At 39.8% G+C, this 21074-nt stretch overlaps 2 protein-coding genes across 5 annotated transcripts in view; one reads left to right on the top strand and one right to left on the bottom strand.

Annotated features, from left to right (window-relative positions):
* CERT1 (ceramide transporter 1) overlaps nucleotides 1-10013 on the bottom strand; it is an 81077-nt gene extending 71064 nt beyond the window's left edge. For both annotated transcript variants that reach the window (XM_055698302.1, XM_055698303.1), the window contains exons 1-2: nucleotides 9571-10013; nucleotides 6489-6623 (exon numbers count right to left, since the gene is read on the bottom strand). In XM_055698302.1, the coding sequence (XP_055554277.1) occupies nucleotides 6489-6623; nucleotides 9571-9666 (231 nt within the window). In that variant the 5' untranslated portion in view covers nucleotides 9667-10013. The remainder of the gene's footprint in view (nucleotides 1-6488; nucleotides 6624-9570) is intronic.
* A 244-nt stretch (nucleotides 10014-10257) lies between these two features.
* The window catches only part of POLK (DNA polymerase kappa), a 33871-nt gene continuing 23054 nt past the window's right edge, over nucleotides 10258-21074 (top strand). Inside the window, exons 1-3 of one of the 3 annotated variants that reach the window (XM_027807480.2) lie at nucleotides 10258-10833; nucleotides 13556-13639; nucleotides 19704-19879. In XM_027807480.2, coding sequence (XP_027663281.1) covers nucleotides 19742-19879 — 138 coding nt within the window. In that variant the 5' untranslated portion in view covers nucleotides 10258-10833; nucleotides 13556-13639; nucleotides 19704-19741. The remainder of the gene's footprint in view (nucleotides 10834-13555; nucleotides 13640-19703; nucleotides 19880-21074) is intronic. The other 2 variants (XM_055698996.1, XM_005440776.4) reach the window with 2 other exon arrangements.

The raw sequence follows: 21074 nt of genomic DNA, 5'->3' as shown, positions 1-21074 counted from the left end.
TTGGGCCCCTCACTGCAGGAGGGACGTAGAGGGGCTGCAGCGTGTCCAGGGAAGGGCAACGGGGCTGGGGAAGGGTCTGGAGCACAAGGAGCAGTTGGGGGAACTGGGGTGGTTTAGCCTGGAGAGGAGGTGGCTCAGGGGGGACCTTATTACTCTCTACAACTACCTGAAGGGAGAGTGTATGCAGGTGGGGGTGGGTCTCTTCTCCCAGCAACAGGACAAGAGGAAACATCCTCAAGTTAGTCCAGGGGAGGTTTAGGTTAGACATTAGGAAAACCTTCTTTACCGAGAGGGTCGTCAAGCTCTGTAAGAGGCTGCACAAGGAGGTGATGGAATCACCATCCCTGGAAGTATTTAAAGAACACATAGATGAAGTGCTCTGGGACATGGTTTAGTGACTGTCCTGGCATTGCTGGCTTAATGGTTGGACTTTATGATCTCAGAGGTCTTTTCCAACCTAAATGTTTCTATGATTATCTCATAAGCATCAACTCCTTTTCTCTCCCGACACTCTCCTGTTACTCTTTTGGCATTTTCCTCTCCAGAATACAATCTTCTTGGGCTTTTCACATATGAGTAAAGATTCCTGACCACACTTGCCTCTGTCTAGAATACCCATTCAGTTTTCTCTCCCATTTAGCCAAGACTTTTCACCAGTCTGGATTTAGCTACTTGGTTATTTAAGGAACACAAACCCCTTAAAATACTAATAGCCGTTGTCTACTAAATAAATCCAAATCAAGTTAGGGCTTGTATTCTGTCTTAGTTTAGTAATCTTTTTATTAGCAATTAAGGCTGAGGAAGCACTTTATCAAATTACAGAAAATGCATTATTTAATTAAATGCTCGTCACTTCATACTGAAGCAGACTGTATTCCAACCTCAGAAAGTTGGAAACAATATTTTCCCACGCAATTAGCAATTGTTACCAATTTACTGCTACCGTATTTCTGTCTAAGGCACAGATTTACAGCTTAGCTTTTTAAATAAAAGTTTTCAGCTGCCGAAAGCCACCATTCCCAACACTGCCTGCAACAACCTGAATCAAACCTATCAGTATATAAAAGCTGCAATTACATCATTCTTCTTTTACCATAAGCAGGTCTGTTAGATCAAAGTTCAGAGCAGTAGCTAGAAAAAAGCTATTTCAAAATCTACTCATGTTAGTCCTCCAAGTGTGTTCATTTCTATACACCATCACTGCAACTGCATTCAAAATACTGTTACACTTCACTTTGTATAAGATTTAAGAGAAATGCCTAGGTACTGTTGGTGTTAAGGTAAATCTTTAAAGTGTATTTTAGAAGACATGATTCTTCATGCTAGGAGTGTTTTAAACAATACCAAGAATATTTGTCTAATACTGACGTCTCTATTAATTAAAAATACACCTTTATTCTAAAACTTTAGTATCTGTAGAGTTTAAAATTCCTGTGAAACAAGGTCTCACAGGAAGCTTCTGTATGTTTAAGTTGACAAATATATGATTCATTCTGTTAAACTGTCAATCTACTTTTAAGAATTAGTACTTCCTCTCACAAGTGCCCACTCATTAATGGTGGCCAGCATCATAGTATAAATAATCCAGAAATCCTGCTAGAGTTAGAAAGGGCAGCTGCTCAACTAACTGTATCTTTAAAAAGTGGGCTAAGTCTTTATTAGTGGCTGATTACTGGAAAGAACCACCTCACTCTTTCTTCAGTCTATATGTAAGGAAATGAGAAGCTTAAAATTGGAAACTGACAGTTTAGCTCTTATGTATAGCATTCTTATTCTTTTCATAAACTGGAACTAACACATGTTTATACCAGCCTTAATTTATAATATGAATATTTATTAAATTCTTCACAATAGCAATGTGCTATTTAGGAAAAAAAGCTAAGACCATTCACTAAGCTGTCTCTCTCAGGCAGACTTCAGTTTTCTATGTTTTTGCCTCTCCTGAGCTGCAAATATTCACAACAGATACACAACAGAATAAGAAATCCATCCTTTCGCAAGACCATTCTGGAGGTGAATGGCTTGCAACTTGTATATTAACATAAAACATCATTACTGCCTTCATTATGCAACACTGCTTTTAATTACTGGGGGGGGGGTGTGTGTGTGTGAATCTAGTTTGTTGAAAACATCTCCATTATGCAAACTGAATTTATTGCTCAATCCTGGTCCAGGCATTTCCAGAGAACTGTCTAAACATCTTTTTACAACACAATAAAACCAAAGTATTCTAACAAAAAGACTAATAAACAAAAGCATCTTTCTCTTCAGATCTTGCCATGAGTATGCATCATCATAGTATAACCAAACCCAAGGAAAATTACTTTATCATAGTTTACTGCATCTTAAGCTACCAACTTAGAAATCAATAAATTTTCCTACGTCAATAATACACAGAAATGAAGATGAAGACCAACGACTGGATTAAAACAACAAGGCAAGCATAAATCCTATCTGAAGAAAAGCTGAAGGTTAAGCTGGAACTCTAAGCTTTTGGAACTCTTCCTGTAAAGGCAGTTACCCCTAGTGACAAAAAATATGAAATCCACACATAGCTGAGTTGAAAGCATTCTTAAAATTTATCAAATGTGATATTTCTCTATGCAGTTTTCAAGGTCCTCCACAGAGACCCCTGCAGAGGAGCCAAATCCTTTCTGGAAATACCCCAGAATGCATGAGATAAACATTTTATTGTTAATAATTTGTAAACAGGTTTGAAACTATATTAATATAAACTACCACCAGGATTAAATTAGTGCTGGCCTTTCTGTGAGGCTGCCTAAAGTGGAGGGGGCACAACAGATGACCTTGAGAGTTCTGCTCCAGCTGAAGTTATTCTACACATACCAGGTAATTCTTGATATATCACACCCTGACTGCATGAGCTGGTGCAAGTCACTGCACAAAAGCACTAAAGGCACTACCAGAACAGACACAGTAATCAAGGCAGAGGCAGTACAAGCTGAAAGGACAACTTGCTTGGAAGCTGGACTTCCAACTCTACAGAGCACTTCTGTCAGTTCTTTTAATGAAAAGCCTTAGACCTCCCAACTCCAAAGCTGAATCCCACAGATCCAACACTACAGGACAGCTATCAACATCCAATTCTAATCATGTACACACAAGTCTCCATTGAAAGTTTGACTTTAGGAACGAAAAACCACAAAGCTTTATGGTAATGAAAGGTATCTTCAATTAACACCATCTGGCATTGCCAACCAGCTACAGCAGTAATTTAGGATGTCCAGCTAAATTAATATAACAAAGCTTAAATCTGTGCATATATGAACTTTTTATAATACCCATCATTTCTTCCCATCCCTTGACTACATAGCAAAACTTGAGTTCAAGCCTCCATCTACCCTGTTAGAAACCAATTAAACAATTCTGAGGTGTTGTTCCTGACCTGTCTTAAAGAAACTTAGCATGATGTACTGACTTTCACTGTCCTCCCCCATAACTTAACATGGCCAGCTTTTGACAGTTCGTTACTTGATGTAATCCAGTAAGTATACAATACATACTCATCCTTCAGTCCTCTATCAACTCTTTTCAGTCCTAGCAGTCAATATAGCAAATAGTCCAACCAGGCCCCCTATTTTTCATTTGACTAAAGACCACTGTCACAACAAACTGCATGTTTTGGAGGGATGACATAATTCTACGCTTGAAATACCTAAAGAAGCTAGTTTAGCAAGCTAATTTAACATGCCCTCCTCATTAAGAGGAGAGAGACAAATGTCTTCTAAAATATCCCTGTAGAATTACTTGTCTATCAATCTCTGCCCAATGTGATAGGAATGATAAAACAAGAGCTGAAGGGACTGCAGCTTTCTGAATAAAACATTGGTATCTCAATACCATAAACTATCATGAGGCTGATCTTCGTTGCCAGAAGTACAGTTAGACTATGCAAGGACACCAGCTTTCCAAATTTATGCTTATATGCCAAAGTGCTGACATTCTACAATACTTGTAGCACTAATTACACACAGAAAACCATTACATTCCCCACTGAATCCAAAGCTGCATACCTAATTTGAGTGCCTGAAAGAAAGCTTCATGAAAATACAATCACGATTTCCTACAAAGAAACATTACAGCCATCAACACCATCTCATACCACTCATGTCCTGCTCTGTACTGAAAGGCCACTTATGAAATACACCAGGTTAGGAGATAGGTAGTTAGTATACCTGACTCTCGATCAGCAAGATCAAGGAAAACTGAAGTTACAGTATAAAAGACTGTTCAAAAATATTCAAGATCAAGATCTTAACTACAACCTACATCAGTGCTACTGAATATTAAGCCCGTAAGAAACCACACTTTCCCTCCTTACCAAAGTAATCACATGACATACAGTAAACAGCAAGTTCCACTGACAGCAAGAGTACTTTTCACATGTTACCTCAACATGTATTTTAACAGCTATTGGTGTTCTATGCATTTCAACACATGCTAGTAAGCTTATAGTTAGTAATACATTAAAAGGACATGAAAGTAAAGATTAACTATGTATCTCAGGAAGATTATTTTAAACATTTCTCTTTCAGCATAATAATTTCCTATTGAAAACATGGGTTTACAAAAGAAGTCAGTTTTCTACCAAACAACTCTCAAATCAGAAGCATTTATGCTGAAATTCTGGCTTAGAAGAATAACTTCTGAAAAATAAAGACCTAGAATAATTGCATGACAGTTTCAAAAGTAAATTGCTATACCCTAAAGACATGAAATGATCCAGTAGTATTTCTGAACCTGTAATACTTACACATCACTAACTGCAGTCGGAAATAATTAACAGGAATTTCTCAGGTTTCAGAGATGCCATCTCAAACCACAATCAAACAATTAAACTCTCAAATACCACTCACAAAGCATGAGCCTGAATGAAAATGGAACAACTGGAACAACTGATTAACTTTTAGAACTGTGCCCACTTTTCATTCTTTTTCCAACTCCGTAGCTTCTCAGTGTACTCAAGAAGTTCAGAACTGAAAAAAATGCAACATTTCAACTCTAAGCTATCAGATGCAACAAGTGTCAGATAGCATAGGAAAAGCTACCTGTGTAAGTTCCAGTGTTACATACTCCCTAGTCAGAAAATAAGCTCACCAACCTCCCTTCAGAAGGTGCAATTCACCAGAACATTACAGCAGCAATAGTAGCATGACTATAATTTCTTGTGGAATTCAAGCTGCTGAGATGTGCTCTACAGCATGCTTCCAGACATCCCCCGGCCTGCCTCCTTGCCACCACCTTCCTATCTCTGCCTGGCTGGCATCTAAAGCCTCTTCGCTAGTGAACTTGGAGACCTTTCTGGAAGTCCTGATCACAGGATAGTATGTGTGTTACTATCATTATATTGATATATATATAGATACATATCAATATATATATTAGTACATAGATACTACTATGGACAGTCAAAAGTACACTTAAGCCAGAATTCGTAGAGACTGTTGTGCACCATATATTCTTAAGTCAAATCTTAAGTTTTAAAAGTTTAAGCAGTTTTAAAGGAAGTTTTAAAATACAAGTGAAGATTGTTTCAATTTTCAGATGACTGCAATACCTGACAACTGAATGTTAAAATTTGCTTTTTCTTTACAAGCTTTTTTCTAAAATGCATGCAGTTGATATAAGTAAACCAGTCTTTTTTTCAAATCAAAATTTTTAATAAAATTATATTTATAAGCTGAACAGTAGTAAGAAAGGAAACTTCTCATTTGTCATCCTTTGTTCAGATTACAGGGGAGTAAGAACATAAATATTAAGATTTAACATCACTATCTAGTAACTTGTGAACTTGTGTGTTTACAGAGGTCCAGCTATTTTTCCCCTAAATCATGTAACTGGACCGACTATTTAACAGTAACACAGAAAAGCGACAGCATGCTTTTTGGCAAGCATTATGAATAATTAATACAGATGGTAATACTGAAAGCCACAGATAGCAGACTATTTCCTTTGTCTTCTACGGCCCACTCACCTTTACAAGATTTCATTTAAATGTAGGCTTTTTATTCTTAATAGTGTAATACTGGATCTTTTGCCATTTGACAAACACGGCAACTTGTTCAGAAGAGGAAACACAGAGTGATGTTCAGAAAGTACAGCCAAAGAACTACTACACACTCTCTCAAGTGCAAAGCATGAAGACCGTGACAGATGGTACTCCCTCTGGGAAGCTGGTCCAGGGTCTTAGACCAACCCCTAAAAAAACTTAGCAGCCTCCAGGGACAAACTGTATCCCTACCCACAGAAAGCTCTAATGCAAGAGATAAAAAGCTGCTTACTGCAGCCACAAATGAGAATAGTTGTTTTCTTACCAGGAACTACTTGCACAGCTCCACAGTGTTCCACGGATACCACTAACTTTCATAATAGATGACCTAATAGAACTTGCCACACGCACGTTTGCTTTCACCAGACATTTAACACCTCAAAACATGAAAAGATGGCAATACTGAAATATTACTTACTGTAATCACAGCTTTGCTCAGACAGATAGAACCTCTGCAGCCATACTCTGTTTCATCTTCAGACTTGTAATAACTGAGTGTGTTGCTTTTCAGAACTACCCATCGATCCTGCCACCCATGAATGTAGTTGGTCCACTATAAAAAAAAAAATTGCAAAGATCAGGTAATAGAAAAACCAATAAGTGTGTATGATATTTCTCAGGCTTTCAAGCCAGAGGAGAAGTTATTTATTTTTACAAGTTCTTCCAAATTGAGAGCTTTATTCTTCTCCGAGCTCCTAAAATAACGTTACAAACTTCTAAAGGTCCTAAAAAATAGTTGTTTCAAATGAACAGTAAGATAACAGATACCCTGACTGCAATGCATTGCCAAGGCCAGTTGTAACAGAAGTAACAAACATACTTATAACACAAATTGAGTAAAGGGGGGGAAGAGAAAAAAAAAAACAAGCATTAATCACAAAGGTAAGTTTAGCCACCTGATTTAAAATCTTGAATTAGACCCAAAGCCAAACAAGTAGAACATGAAATAATTTACTTTATATAAAAGTTAGTTTCTACAGAAACAATTTTAAAGTATCTAGTTCTCTTCATATAAATGCAAGCATGCCATTATACCACAGTACAGGATATAGCCTAGAGCAATCAGTTCTTTACTAATTTACTACTGCCCATAGATAGTGCTTTAGGTTTTAATTCCCAACTTTCTCATTACAAAAATACTTACTTATCAGCAGACATCCAATCATCCTTTTGCTATTCAGCTTTTTCTAGGCATTCCTCATTCAGACATGGAATGAAACAGATATTCCAGCTGTGCTTAATATATGAACTGGTAGCACAAGCAGTCATGTAGGTATATTATTTCCTAATAATATGTCAAAGACAGACCCCAAAGTTATCTTGGGCAAAAGAACAAGGGAGAGGGAGGAAAGCTCCTTCTCTTCTCTGACAAAGTGAGACAAATCTAGCAGTCAATCTTGCATTTGCTGTTGCAATCAATGCTTGCTGTTGCAATCAAGATGTGCCATGGATTAAGAGGCTCCTTAAAGTATACTGGGTAGGCACAAGGTTTTGGCAAAGAAATGGCCACTCGTTTTTCAAGTATCTAGATTCTTGTGCTTCAAGACTCTGCCACATTGAAGTTGTTTCTTCACGTGTACCTTAGAACTGTTACCAGGAGATACAGTGGAGAAAAAGCCTAGAGTTTTGAAAGTTTTTTTAGAGACCAACCAACATACTTCCAATAAGCTTCTCTTAGCAAATTAAGCCATTTCCTTCAAAGCTTCTCTTTACTGAAGGGCACAGCAACTGAAACACTACTAAGCATGCAGAGAACTGCAGCCTCCTTTTATGGCTTTAGCATTTAATTATACCTATTTTTAATAACTTACTGTGTATTTCCTTAGCCGAAAGTTTGTTACGATGCCATTTCATTTTAATTAGTCTCAAGTACTACCAAGACATCAACTAACAACAGGTAAACTTATCCCTCAAGCATAGTTACTGCAACAGGTTTCACCATACTTGACTATTCCCATTACATCCTGTGTTCTCACAGGAAAGGCAGAATCAGCTACATTCAGCATAATCATCTAGAAGTACAAGAACTTTGCACATACCTAAACTACAGAATATCAGAAGCCACAGCTTCACCTGCTACACCAGTAAGAAAAAGCATCTGGACTTGAAGTATTTAATTTGCCAACATAAAAATCAATTACATCCCACAAATCACATCCTTTCTAAGGATGGAAGCATCTAATCAAAGTAAAACTTCGCAATGGAAAAAACCCATCACTATAACTGCACTAAATCAAACCCTCACATTTTAACTGCTGCAACATCTCACTTAAGTCTCATTCTCTCACTCCCCATCCACCATTAGATGACAAAAATCTTACAAATGAAAACAGAGACCCTCCTTCTCTCCTGAACCTTCTGCTCATCCCTGGGGTTCAAAAGATTTTCAGGCTAGAAGGAGTTCAGAGAGTCCCTCACAAGCAGACTGTGTGCCTTGCTATTGCTGTTTTCTTAGCATCCTGGGCCAGTTTGTGACCTCTTTATCCTGTGACCAATGCCTCCTACACGGGCTTCTGTCCAGCAGACAAAATACAGCGCTTTAATCGTAACCATATTTCAACATTATTCTGAAGGCACTTTCTGTAATAAAAAATTAATTTAAATTCAAACTGCATTAATTCAACTTCAAAGTACTCCTAAAAATAAAATTTCCCTGTAACACCCGACACATACTCGCAAGTCATCTTATTTTCAGTGGTAAAAGAAAAAAAATGTTTATTTTTACTGGGGAGACAAGCTTTAGGGCCATTTTCCTTCCGCTCCTCCCCACCTCCTGTATCTCTTGCTGCAGGAATATTTTATTGCCCTGTTTTGATACCCGGACTACAGGCTGCGCAGCTCCCGCGCCGGTGCCCTCTCCTGGGAGCGGCCACGGGCTGCGCCTGCCTCCGGAAGCTGCCGGGAGGCGAGCGCGGTGCCCCGGCCCCAGCCCGCACCCGGCCCCGCCACCGGCTCCGGCCGGGCGCCTGAGGCGCAAGGCAGCCGCCCTCCCCGCCGCCGCCTCCCAGGCCCGGCTCTCCTCACGAAGGGCAGGCAACGGGCTCGGGGCGGGGGCGGCCGGGATCCCCGGGCCGGGCGACAACGGCGCCAGCCCAACAGCCCTGCCGCGCCGGAGCCGCGCCCGCCGCTCTCGCCCGAAGAAGGGCTTCCTCCCGTGGCGAGGAGGGGCGGGCGGCCGCTGCGCAGAGGCGGGGGGCCCGGCGGCGGGGATGTGTCGGCGCCCGCGCCTGAGGGGGGGGGCGCGGGCGGCTGGCGCCGGGCGCTGCAGCGGCTGCCTGGCAGACTCCCCGCCATCAGGTGGCGGCTGCCCCGGCCGTGCCAGCGCCTCCCGCGAAGCCTCTCGGCCCCGCCACCGAGCGCCTCGGCCTGATCCCCTGGAAGGGGCAGGAGACGGGCGGACTGGGCTGACAGCCTTCGGCCGGCCACGATGCGGAGGGGCTGGGGTGGGGAGAGGGGAAGGGAGAGGCCGCGGGCTGTGGGGAGGGGGAAAAGCAGCTTACCTTGCTGAGCACCCCGCAGAGCTCAACAGGCAGCCCGAGCTCCGTCTCGGGGTCCTCCTCGGACCCGGAGGAATTCCAGCTCTGGTTGTCCGACATGGAGATCCGAGCCGCAGTCACCGCCGAGCAGCGAAGAGCCGAAGTGGCCCCCGCCCACAGCAGCCTCAGCCGCCTCCTGCCGAAGGAACGAAACCGGCGGGCTCTGCCTGAGCGGCACCGCTCCGCAGCCGCGGGTGCCACCGGAGCCGCCCGTCCCTGCCAGCAACCGGCGGGCGCCGCGGTACGCAGACTGAGGCTTCCCCCTCACCGTAGCTCCGCAACCCCCGCCCGAGGCAAGAGCCACAACATAGAGGCAGCGAGGGGAGGAGGGGCGAGCGCGCGTCCGCCAGCCGCGCACCCTGATCACAGCTCTCCCGCTCCTGCCGCCGCCATTTTACGCGAGCCGTGTGCGCTGTGCCACTATTTAGCAGCTCCGCCCTGCCTCCCAGCCCCGCCCGCGCCGCGCGGTGCCTGACGGGAGTTGTAGTCTTGCCCCGCGCAGCCGTCCGCCCGGCCACCGTTGCCTCTCGGGAAACGTAGTTTCTGGTGCTCGCTAGTGCGGCACGGCATGCTGGGAGATGTAGTCTGCCGCGGCGGCCGGCTCCCTCCCGTTGCCGGTAGCCGCCATCTTGGCTTCATCGTTTCTGTGCCCCCGATGAGGTGGGGAAACTGTGCTCCCGCTGCCGTCCAGCGAGGGCAGCGATGCTGCTTAGGGCGGTGTTTACTTTATTCGTTGTGGGATAAGGAAGGGCTCTTTCTTTAGTGAGGCGAAGCGCCTCTCCGGCCCTCCCCGCTTGCTAGCGTGACAGATGCGGTCTCGCCGTCCCCGCCTCAAACCGGCGGGACTCGGGCTGTGAGCGTTGAACGTTTCCCTTAACAAAAATGGTGGCCGCGGAGGCCGCAGGAAGGGGCGGGTGGTGCTGCCGACTTCCGCGTGAAGCGTGAGGAGAGGACGTGCCGTCCCGCCGCAGGTAACGGGCCGCTCCCCGGGGTCGCGGGGCGGAGGGGCCGGTCAGGCTATCGCCCTGTGGACGGCAGCGGTCGCGGTTCAGTGTGGCGTGCCAAGCAGTCGCGCTGTGCGGCCGCGGGTGGGCTCGGCAACCCGCTTCTTGCCGGCCGACGGAGTACCCCTGCGCCGCCCGCTGTCGTGCGGCTTCACCGGCTGTCCCCAAAGGCGTGCGATGAGTACGGCGGAAAGTGGCGGTCAGCGGTCTGCTACGCTGCCAGGTAGCGGTGTCCTGTCTTCTATTTGCCTAATATTTTCGTAGCTTAGGGAACGAAACAATTTTTTTTTTTCTTCAGGATTACGTCTGAGATACGTCTTCTTGCCGATATTTATACGTGGAGAAATATTTGAGGAAAGGAGAAAAAAAAAAAAGCAAGCAATTGAATGTGTCACTTCACACTGTGAACAGATGTAGTGGGTTGGGAAGGACTGAAGATTAGTGCTGGCTCATCTCCTTTATAATGATTTCTTGAAAGATGTGTGTTAAGTATTGTTGGCTGGGGAAACTTAATTTTGGAACACACACTTCTGGTTGTATCTCAAGAGGAATGCTGTACAAATGCATTTTCTCTGACTTCTTCCTTGTGACAAATTATTGTGTAATTTTTCCATGTTATCTGCTTGAGAGTTTCCACTGAGCATTTAATATTTTTTTGAAAGAGCTCTTAGCATTGATACAGCTATATGCATTTTCTACATATGTAGCAGCTGAAAGTTCAATAATACTAGTACCAGCTCGAAGTCTTTGGTATAAAGATATTTACAATTAATGCAGCACTGAGAATGATTGGTGAAGCAGCATCCTTGTCCTAAACACTTAGAAATAAGGAACAGTCACAGGTGTTTTAGTATTTGTGTAATCACTGGAATGAATGCACAGGGGGGAAAAAATGAGTCTACAGTGGGTGCTATTTCGGACAATTTTCTAATATATAAAACGTTCTTGAGAAACTATTTGATTCAACAGCTGTTTGGAAAGAAACTAAGATACATTTTCTTAGTGTCTATTGCAACATACTGCATCTGTTAAGCAAGCACAGTGGTCGAGCTGTGTGTGTATTGATATGTATGAGAATAATTTATAGTTCTTGTCCACAGTACATTGATGAAGTAGTATCACTTGTAAAGCCAGTCATATTTTCCCCACTAAACTCTGAATGAACTTCTTTCTCTGTCCTGATCGAGAGCAGGAGGTGAAGGGACATGTCTGAGCAAATCCTTTTGGCAGTGATGCATAGCCATGCACTGTCATGCTTTTGGTCTAGGATTGTTCACTTAGTTCCAGAAGTAGCTCTTTTGTTCTGCACCCCCCCCCCCCCCGCCCTCGCCCCTTCTTATTTTTCTTTCCAGAATGTAGTTTGACTCAAGAAGGTATTAAAAAACAAAAATGCCATGGGTAGATATTCTTTCAGGTTGCTTAACAAATATATTCTTCCATGTTAGAGAGTATATTTGTTTGATCATTAATTCTAGTTAATATTTTATAACCAAGCTTTAGATGGATAAATACTGGATGCTAAAAGGTTTGTCTTTTCGACTTTTCATATCATGCCTTGTCTCTGTTAACAGATTTTTTTTGACATCTGCCACATCCTCCTAATATGTTTTATTTTTACCATAATGTCACCAGTTTATGTTCTTCCAAAAGTTGTGTTGGGATTGTGAATGCCTTATGTAAATTAACTCTTTTTTCTCATGTTCTGACCATCTTTTTAATATGTAACTTTCCGTCTGTTACTCTCAATGAGTAGCTGCATTGGCAGGATTTAGAACAGAATTGTAGTGTGTCATGCCTGCAGAAAATTAATATAGGGGGAAACTGTTCCACTTGTTTCACTTGTGTCACAAGTGGACACATAAGCGAAGAATTATTCAAACAGTTTGAATGGCGTATGCCACACATTTTGATATTTAATTTTAGGCATTGTCTCTATTATCTGTTTATTTTGTAGTGTGAACTATTTACTTTTTAAGAGAATTGAATTGTCTGTAGTTTGTTATAAAAATATATAAAGCCAGTGAGTTCAGAAGAGACATAGTTCTGGGGCTTTATTTTTTGAAGGCTAATTCTAGGTACTTGTATGGGTTCTATGTTTTTGTAAAATGCTGAGTCAGCTGCCACTTGAAAAATAATCCCATTCAGCTGTGTCATCTTGCACTTGATACTTTCACTTCCACGAATCCTGGCCTGATTTTCTGTTCAGTATTAATTTATCATGTACTTTGGCTTGTTACGTTTGTGGAAATATTTACATCTTTCTTAAAAGATAACTGTTTTCGGGGTAGGGAGGGCTAGGGCAGGGGCAGGGAGAGGGAAGGATATTGAAACAGTGGCAGTTTTGAGCAATAGCAGGGAACCTAGGTGGTTAACAGTGTGTATATTAAATGGCTATAACACTGGTGTGCAGTTCCTCCCACTAGTTCTTTTCTTGTAGATCACTAGAGGATTAAGACTGACAGGAGTCCTCCAAGGTATTCAGAAACTAGGGCTGTAGTAAATAATCAACACCCCTGTGTCTGAAAAGAGTTGAGCAGATAGTTCAGAACAGTCTGATGTGCTTGCTTGCATATGTCTTTGTTGGTAGTTTATCCTGCTGAGGAGAGACTTTAGAGCAGCTGATACTTAAATCATTGAAGGAACACATTTCTACAAGGAAGTGACAGTTAAGGAGTTTAAATTTGATCCTGTCAGCCGGAATGTTTCTTTGCCAAATGAATACGCAGAAAAGACAGGTGTGCTTCTTATCATAAAGTATGTAATGTAATGTTACAGTTTTGGAATAAAATCCTTATCCAAGTAATGGATAAATCAAGTAGTATGAAATCAAATGCAGTACCAGAGTTTGTTTGTAGTGTAACCTTTTAAATATCAGAAATGTTAAAAACATTCTAGCAAGGTTGAATTTTCGTGGTTTGTTGAATGTATGTTTGTTTTTGTCTTAGAAATTGAAGAAATTAAGCAATGCATTTGTGAGAAACCCATTGTTCATATGGCCTGAATATTGATACATGAATTTCTATATTAAGGTGGGTTGGATGAGTTTTAGTTCTTTAATTGATGGTGACTCCAACAGTTGCATACATACACAGCCTAGATGAAGAGACTTCTGTGCAGCGAGTGGAATAAGAAGTATTGCTGGTAGCCCCCAGTTCAGCCTTAATTAGCAATTGAAGTAAACCCAAAGTGGAGTCTATTAAAAATGTTGATTTAGATGAGTTTTGATCTTATTGGGAAGGTCTTCTATAGTCTTTTTTATTTATTACTTGTAGTATTGTTTCAATAGTACTTAGAGGCTTTGTTTCAAGGTAGCCTGTGATGTGGTTTCCAGTTGTAATAATTTTCAGTGCAAGGGAGGCATTTGAAAGGTTGAGATTGAGAGTTACTATTAGATCAGTCTGCTTGGCTTGTTTGTTCTGCATTCACTCTTCAATTCTTTGTTCTTCAAGTATTCTTCAATGCTTTGCAAAAGGTAATGAAGTAGATTGAGAAAGTATTTCATGCTTACTTGTGCATTACCATCTTTGGTACAAGTGATTTTGGTTTCTGCCCAAGAGTGTTCCCATTCACTTACAGTGAAGTTTAACAGCCTTCCTCATCTCTTGTCAAAACTTTTTACATTAGAGGGTTTTTTGTTTGTTGGTTTGTTTTGGTGTTTTCTTGTGGTTTTTTTTTTAAAGGACTTGGTGTTTTATGCTTTGATACAGTATGTATATAACATAATAACAGTATGTATATACGTATAATCTTTGGGGTATATTTTATATTTTACATTTATATAAACTGAACATTTTTACAAATAGGTGAATATGAGTTGTCCTGTCTAAGATCTAGAACAGTAACTGCTCATTAGTTTATTGGTTTTGATAGAGGAAGCTGCTTACAACACAAAGCTTAATTCCAATTCAATACAAAAGAAAGTGACCTGAAGAATGGTTGTTAATGACTTTGTTTTGTAGCATTCTCACTAGGGAAACACACATCCAGCTTGCTTATTTTCATTCACATTGCTTGTCTTGGCTTATGGGGTTTTTGGTTGGCTTAAATGTGTATTATGGTGAGGTGGTGGCCCAGCAAAGTTTTATGACAAGTGTCTTTTTTGAAGTGACTGAAATTGCCTCTTTTAGAGTCTTAAACTACTGAATTACCCTTTTATTGAAGGTGTGTTAAAGCTGGATATTTCATATTTGGCTTTTGAGGATCTTATGATTGCTTATCAAGTGTTCTAGAAATTTAGTATTATTAACAACCATCTTCTACGTGTATGTGATTATTTTGATAATTGTTTTATGGAAGAAATTTTTCCATCCTACACTTGACCTGAGTGCTCCAGACTTCAGTAGTATTTGATAGTGGGTCATTTGTAAAGTTTTCATAAGGAAAATAAAAAATCACGGATCTCATGTATATATATATTGATATTTGAAAGGAAATTTTTTTGTATTTTCCTTCTCTGATGTTTTTCTATAGTACTAACTTCAGAGGCATTTATCTTTTGAACATAGAGTGATCCATACTATACCACACTTGATGTTAGCCAAAAGCCTAAGAAGTGATCCTTTGTGGTCAAAACTGGATGAGGTAACTCCTAACTTTGTTAATTGTTTCATGTGCTTTCAGTGCTTTTACAGAACTCCTATCAACTTTTTTTTTTTTTTGTTATTGAAATTAAAGGTAATAATGACTTTCTTCTGATGCAGCCTATGTAGCTGGATTCCTGAAGCTTATTCCGTCATCCGTTCTTTGTATTAGTATGTGAAGGTAGCTGCTGTAATTCTGTTTTGTTCTTGCTAAAGTAAGAATAGAAGATTTTAAATAAAGGCATCCCTAAAACATTTTAATCAAGGGAAAACAGGAGGTTTATTTTGGGCTCATACTACAGTAAATGAGGTGTCAGAAATTCAAGGAACTATTTAATTTAGAACCTTGTTTTAGCCATCCTAAAAATAATAGTTAAGAAATCGTATAGAAAGGAGTCTTTAATAATTTATATTAATGTTTAATAATTTATTAAATACTTAGAATAATTAAATTAATGATATTTTCGACATCGGTGGTTTTTTGCATGCTATGGAGACTTACTCAGGGCAATTGTGATGTAAATGATGGTCCTTTACATCTGTAGTACCTGTCTTGATTCCCATGTTTAGCTTTTGAACTCTGGGGGAAGTAGGCAGTTGTGTATCTTAGTGACTTATTTGCATCTCACTATTGGCATGAGCATCTGTGATAGCAACAATGTCAGAATATCATTTTCCTTATGAGGACTGGTACAGAATTTACATGCATCAAACCATAATTCAGTATGTAAATATTTTTTCAAGTTTTTCCATGCTGGTGTCACTTTCCAGTCCTAGTATTTCTTCGCAACAATTTGTTGATGCTATTGATAAAAGGCAAACATCACATACTTTTCAAGTGTTAATAACCTGCATAAAAAGTGTCCACTTCTTAGAAATATTTATGTTTCTTAAGTATTTCATTACTTGAAAATAGTAATTTAAAGGCATTTAATGTTTGCACACAACATACAGGGTTTCTGTTGCTGAATTGGAGTATTTTTACTGAAGATAGGCTGGAGGAGTGGCACAGGATCAAAACCAAGCCATTTCTTTCAGACTAGTTCAATCAACTGTCCAAGAATATTCTGAATCTGAATAAAGATAGAGGCACTCAAAATCAAGTTGTTACTCAGATTTTATTGCTATTTCAGTCTTTTGATACTTTCATATACTGACTGGTTTAATTGAGTTTCTGTGCCTTCTCCTAGAAGAGCCTGACTGGGGTTTTTTTAGTGGTCTTTTTCCACTTACAAGCATCCCAGGTTACTAACAAAGCTTACTACACAGTAATGCTGTTCTGTGGTTTTTCTCCGCTTCTTTGTTTTGCATTAACTGTTGGCATCCACTGCTGAACTTTTCTTTAGCTTTAGAAATCCTTCCTGTTGCAATTGGTAAGTTACTTTCTCCACTTAGAGATGGCTCTCCTTCTCCCTTCCCCCCATTCCCAAATCATGGGAATAATAGGATAGTATGTAATTGTAGACTGCCTTCACGGACTTTTCTGGTTTCACACCCTGCTTACTTGGTATGATGCTGAGAGAGATTTAATGTGTTCTGTTAGAGGAAACAGCTCCAGCCTTGTTTAATGTGTTCTGTTAGAGAAAAACGCTCCAGTGTTGCAGCAGCTTCTTGAGGTGACAGCATGCCAAAAATATGTTCCTCTTTGCCTGTACTGTTCTAAGTTACTGTTTCATTAGACTCTAAACATTTACCCACTTTTTCCAAGTTGTTTTAGTAAAAGTTTTGTAACATTATGACACCACAAGCTTAATGTTTTATCTAGGTCACTTTTTCACTAAAACAGTTACTCCTTTCATTATCATTTTGTTCACATTTTGCATAGTGTTTCAAACTGTGCTTCTGTGTTTCCTTTAAGTATTTCCATTTTCATTTTGTCCATGGCAGATCTGCTGGTTTTGTCTGACAGGGCTCTAATTATTGTCTTATTGTAGCTTTTGTGATTTGTTTTAATATGCTAAATATTTTACATAATTTTTTCAGGCCTGCTAATCTGAAGCCAAGATAATCTTCATGTTCTGTTCATGTTAAGTGGTTGAAAACTGTATCAGTTGTTATTCATGTTATTCCCTTCTGTACACCTTTAAGCTTTGGTGAATATTTAATGTCATGTCCTCAAATATTTCTTCTTAATTCCAACTAAGGTATTATTTGATATTTATACATTTATCATCTGCTACTAGCAATACATTTTGTTCCATACAATAAGCTGAAAAGATAAAACACATCAGGACACCACAATTTATGGAACATTTTAAATACAACTAGTTTTTCCATCACTGGTATCATGGTAATTTTTTTCTTCCTGGATATATAACAGTTGTGATAGAGAAGGCTTCTGACTGACATGAATTAGTGTTTAAAGCCTCCACTATAAGCTGAGCCTTTAAGAGTGATCTGAATGACAAGACGGAAAGATTTTTATATGCTTTACTTTCTATATGTATACACTTTCAGGAATAAGGAACAGCTAAAAAATGTTGCAAAGACTGGAATGGGAAGTGGAAGCAATCTTTTGTTCATTGCAACTTCCTGAAAGGAAACAGTGATAAAAGAACCAGGCGTGATAGTGGAGGGGCATTTACTTTGGGGAACGTATTTATTTGAAATTGTGCCTTTTGCTTACCAGAGATTGCCAGTAACAATGGAATTATTGTGGAGCTAATTGATATGGGCGTGCTTATGAGCTTGAGATGAAACTTGGAACGTTGTGTGGGATGCAGTGTTTTTTCCTTTGATGGAAGCCTAGCAAACCTGTTCTGGTAAATGTGTATGAACTGTAAGAGATTGTCCTACTGTAAGTTAAAAATTTATGAAAATGTAATTGTGGTCTTTTATTTGATAGATACATGTAAGAGCTATGAAGCCACTCGCATTCCTAGTTGAATTTATAGTAGCTCAGGTGCTACTAAAGCGTTGAGAAGAGTTCTGATCTCTACATCACCTTCTGTTCTTTGAAATACAACAAGCTGGAAATAAATGCAACATTACTAAGCTGATCTTTTATCTTCAGAAGACATAATGAATAATAATCTGAATGTGAATAGTACGTGAATAATAGAATGTAATTAAAATTGGGATATTTTTGTCAGAACTTTTTTTAAAAGATGACTTTTTTTTAATATCTTGAACTCAGTTGGCTAGCATGTTTCAGGAGAAGGTTGTCAGGAAGATATGAACACTGACACCATTAATTTTAAAAAGTCACCCGTGTCGTTCTTTGATAGCAAAAAATAAATCTCAAAATGCAAAGATACATAATGACCTTCTTCAGTTTGGTTACTAATGAGGCCAACTGAAGTCCCAGAGTTGGAAAGCCGCATTTAAAGGAAAAACGTAACAAACCTAATTTGTGTAATTTGTGGTTGTTTAATAGAGCAGTTGTACGTGCCTGAAAGGGTGTGGCTTCTCCAAGCAGGAAGGCCTGCCATTACACGGAGAAGCTTGAAGGGGGAGTTTAGGAGTAAATCTGCTTCCCTCATGTAAGTAAAGCTGAAGTGGTTTATGAGTCAGCAACTTGGGGTAGAAAGAAATCATTTCTGTATGCTTTTCCAGTAACAAATACATGTTAAGTAATTTATGCCAGTATCACGCTTGGATTCTGCTTGTTTTAATCTTGCAAAAATAAGGCCACAGAGGGTAAAATTTGATTTCTTTAGTTTTTTAAGATCAATTTCATAACTAGACAATTTACCACATCATTAAAGCCTGTTGAAGGATTCAGGTATTTAATTCTGTAAGCCACAAGGGAAGATATTAGAAGTTCACATGTGAGAAGTACCTGCATGTGTAAGAAATCACTTAGGGAAGTAATTGAGTAGTAAAGGCTTGGTGTAAGTTCCAGTAGTTGCATACCATGGCTCCACAAATTAATGGAAAAAAAGAATGCTTGAATTTTACCCTGAATTAAACAGTAGGGTTTTGTTCAAAAGTTTTAATAGAAGCCATCTGTTTCTAAACTATGAGATTTAACACAAACAAAAGTTATGAATCTGAGCTAGAAATTACTGAGAGTGATTCTATGGCTTGTCTCCAGCAGGAACGAGGAGTGAATGAATGGTATTCTGCAATGTAAAAAAATTTTTTTTTTAAATTTAATAATCTAGTGAGCAGTATTTTGTTTTTAAGGCAGTATTGTTTCATGACACAGGGTAATGTACAGGCCTAAATCTCATGTGCATGTGTACAGTACTAGCCTTTACCTGTAGTTGGTGGTGCTCAAGTATTTCTGTAAGGGAGCTTTCAAAAGTGTATGTTTTTAAGTTAATTGAATAGTAAAGTCTTGCTGTCTCCAAACACTGGTAGAGTTATAGATGGCTTTGTGTGGTGAGTGTGGCACATCAGCCACTTCACAGGAATACAAGTCTTCATATTTGTCATATGTGTATTGTTTTCTGAGTAGTATGAAATACTTACTCAATAAACACAGCAAATTAATTCCATAAATGTTGGTTTGTATTGTTCAGCTGGCATTTAGAAACAAATATATGATTTTAATTCTTTTTTTTTCCAGATATTAAGTTTTAATAGGGGTACTTGTTTTCAAGTACTATGGATGACATGAAGAAAGTTGGTAACAGCTCTTGCAGTGATGGAGTTCTACTTAGAATGGGCCTCAATGATAACAAAGCTGGAATGCAAGGTTTGGATAAAGACAAAATTAATAAAATCATCATGGAAACTACCAAGGTTGGTTTGATTACTCTTTTTCTGGTGCTTTATCTGTTGTCCAGTATCATAAGGCCCTCTTTTTCCTTTCCCAAATTTTGTCCCTCATGTATGTAAGTGTAGGGCATCTTTCTTCTAAAAAGAAATGCATGGGTGGTGAGGAAGGGGAGGACTGTAGTTTAGGGTACCTTAGGGTACTGTTGGATTCATCCACAGGGACATGGAGGAATCCTGAGGTGCTCCCTTTTTGCCCGAAGCAGTACGTAAATACGACACGGCACTGTCCAGAAGTAATTGTGAAGGTTTCAGCTTCCTTAGGCCTATTGTTTTGCCCTGTTGTTTTCCCCCTTTTCATTCCTTTTGCCTGCCCCATCATTAATCAGCCAAGCAGATCTACCCCAGTTGCTCACCTTCCTGTAACTGATGATTTTGATGTATTCAGGTTTTTCTAGTACTTTCAGTGGAATTTCTTTGGCTTACTGCCTGTCTTCTGGACTGTCTTCTCAGTATTGAAGAGAGGTGGCCCGTAGTGTGCCGCTTTGTACCAAAGATCCATAGAGGACCAGACAAACCTACAAAGCATTGAAATATTAGTTCTCTTGTTATTGGAGAGTCTTCACATGGAACTTGGGGATAGAATTCACATAGAATATGGGGATAACACTTCATTTGAGCAGCTCTCAGTTTTCTTACTTTTTCTTGCATAAATATGTATTTCATTTGGTGTTGCTGTGGCCCTAGGTTATGTGCTTGGTATCTTGCTCATGAATTCTGTGTTGACTACTGTTGCTCTGTAGTAAACTGCCTGAGAGGCGGTGGGAGAGTAGAAAACTGCATACAGCTTATTTTGCAAATGTTTTCTGCTTGCATTTTACTTTGATGATACTTTATATGTTACCAGGCCCTTTACTAACTAGGTGTTTCATCTGCTTATTCTGTTCACTCTTGAAAACTTAGTGCTTTGTCAGACATATCTCTAATAATGATACTTGGATAAATTATTTTTCAGATCAGTTACTAATTCACTCCCTGGTATGGAATAGAATGAACTGTAAAACAGACTTCAAAATTGATATACTGGCATCTGTGTATTAGAACATACTTCTGTCAAAAAAAGCAAAGAGAACATAAATACCAGCTATAGCTCAAGAAATCTGAAGAGAAGCATTGATTCTTTTTCTTAGCTTTTTCTTTAGTCTTCAAAATATACCTACAA

Source organism: Falco cherrug, chromosome Z (genome assembly GCF_023634085.1).
Source record: "Falco cherrug isolate bFalChe1 chromosome Z, bFalChe1.pri, whole genome shotgun sequence".
Classification (NCBI taxonomy): Eukaryota; Metazoa; Chordata; class Aves; order Falconiformes; family Falconidae; genus Falco; species Falco cherrug.
The sequence above is the reverse complement of the archived record's forward strand: the minus strand, read 5'-3'. Positions and strand labels throughout refer to the sequence as shown.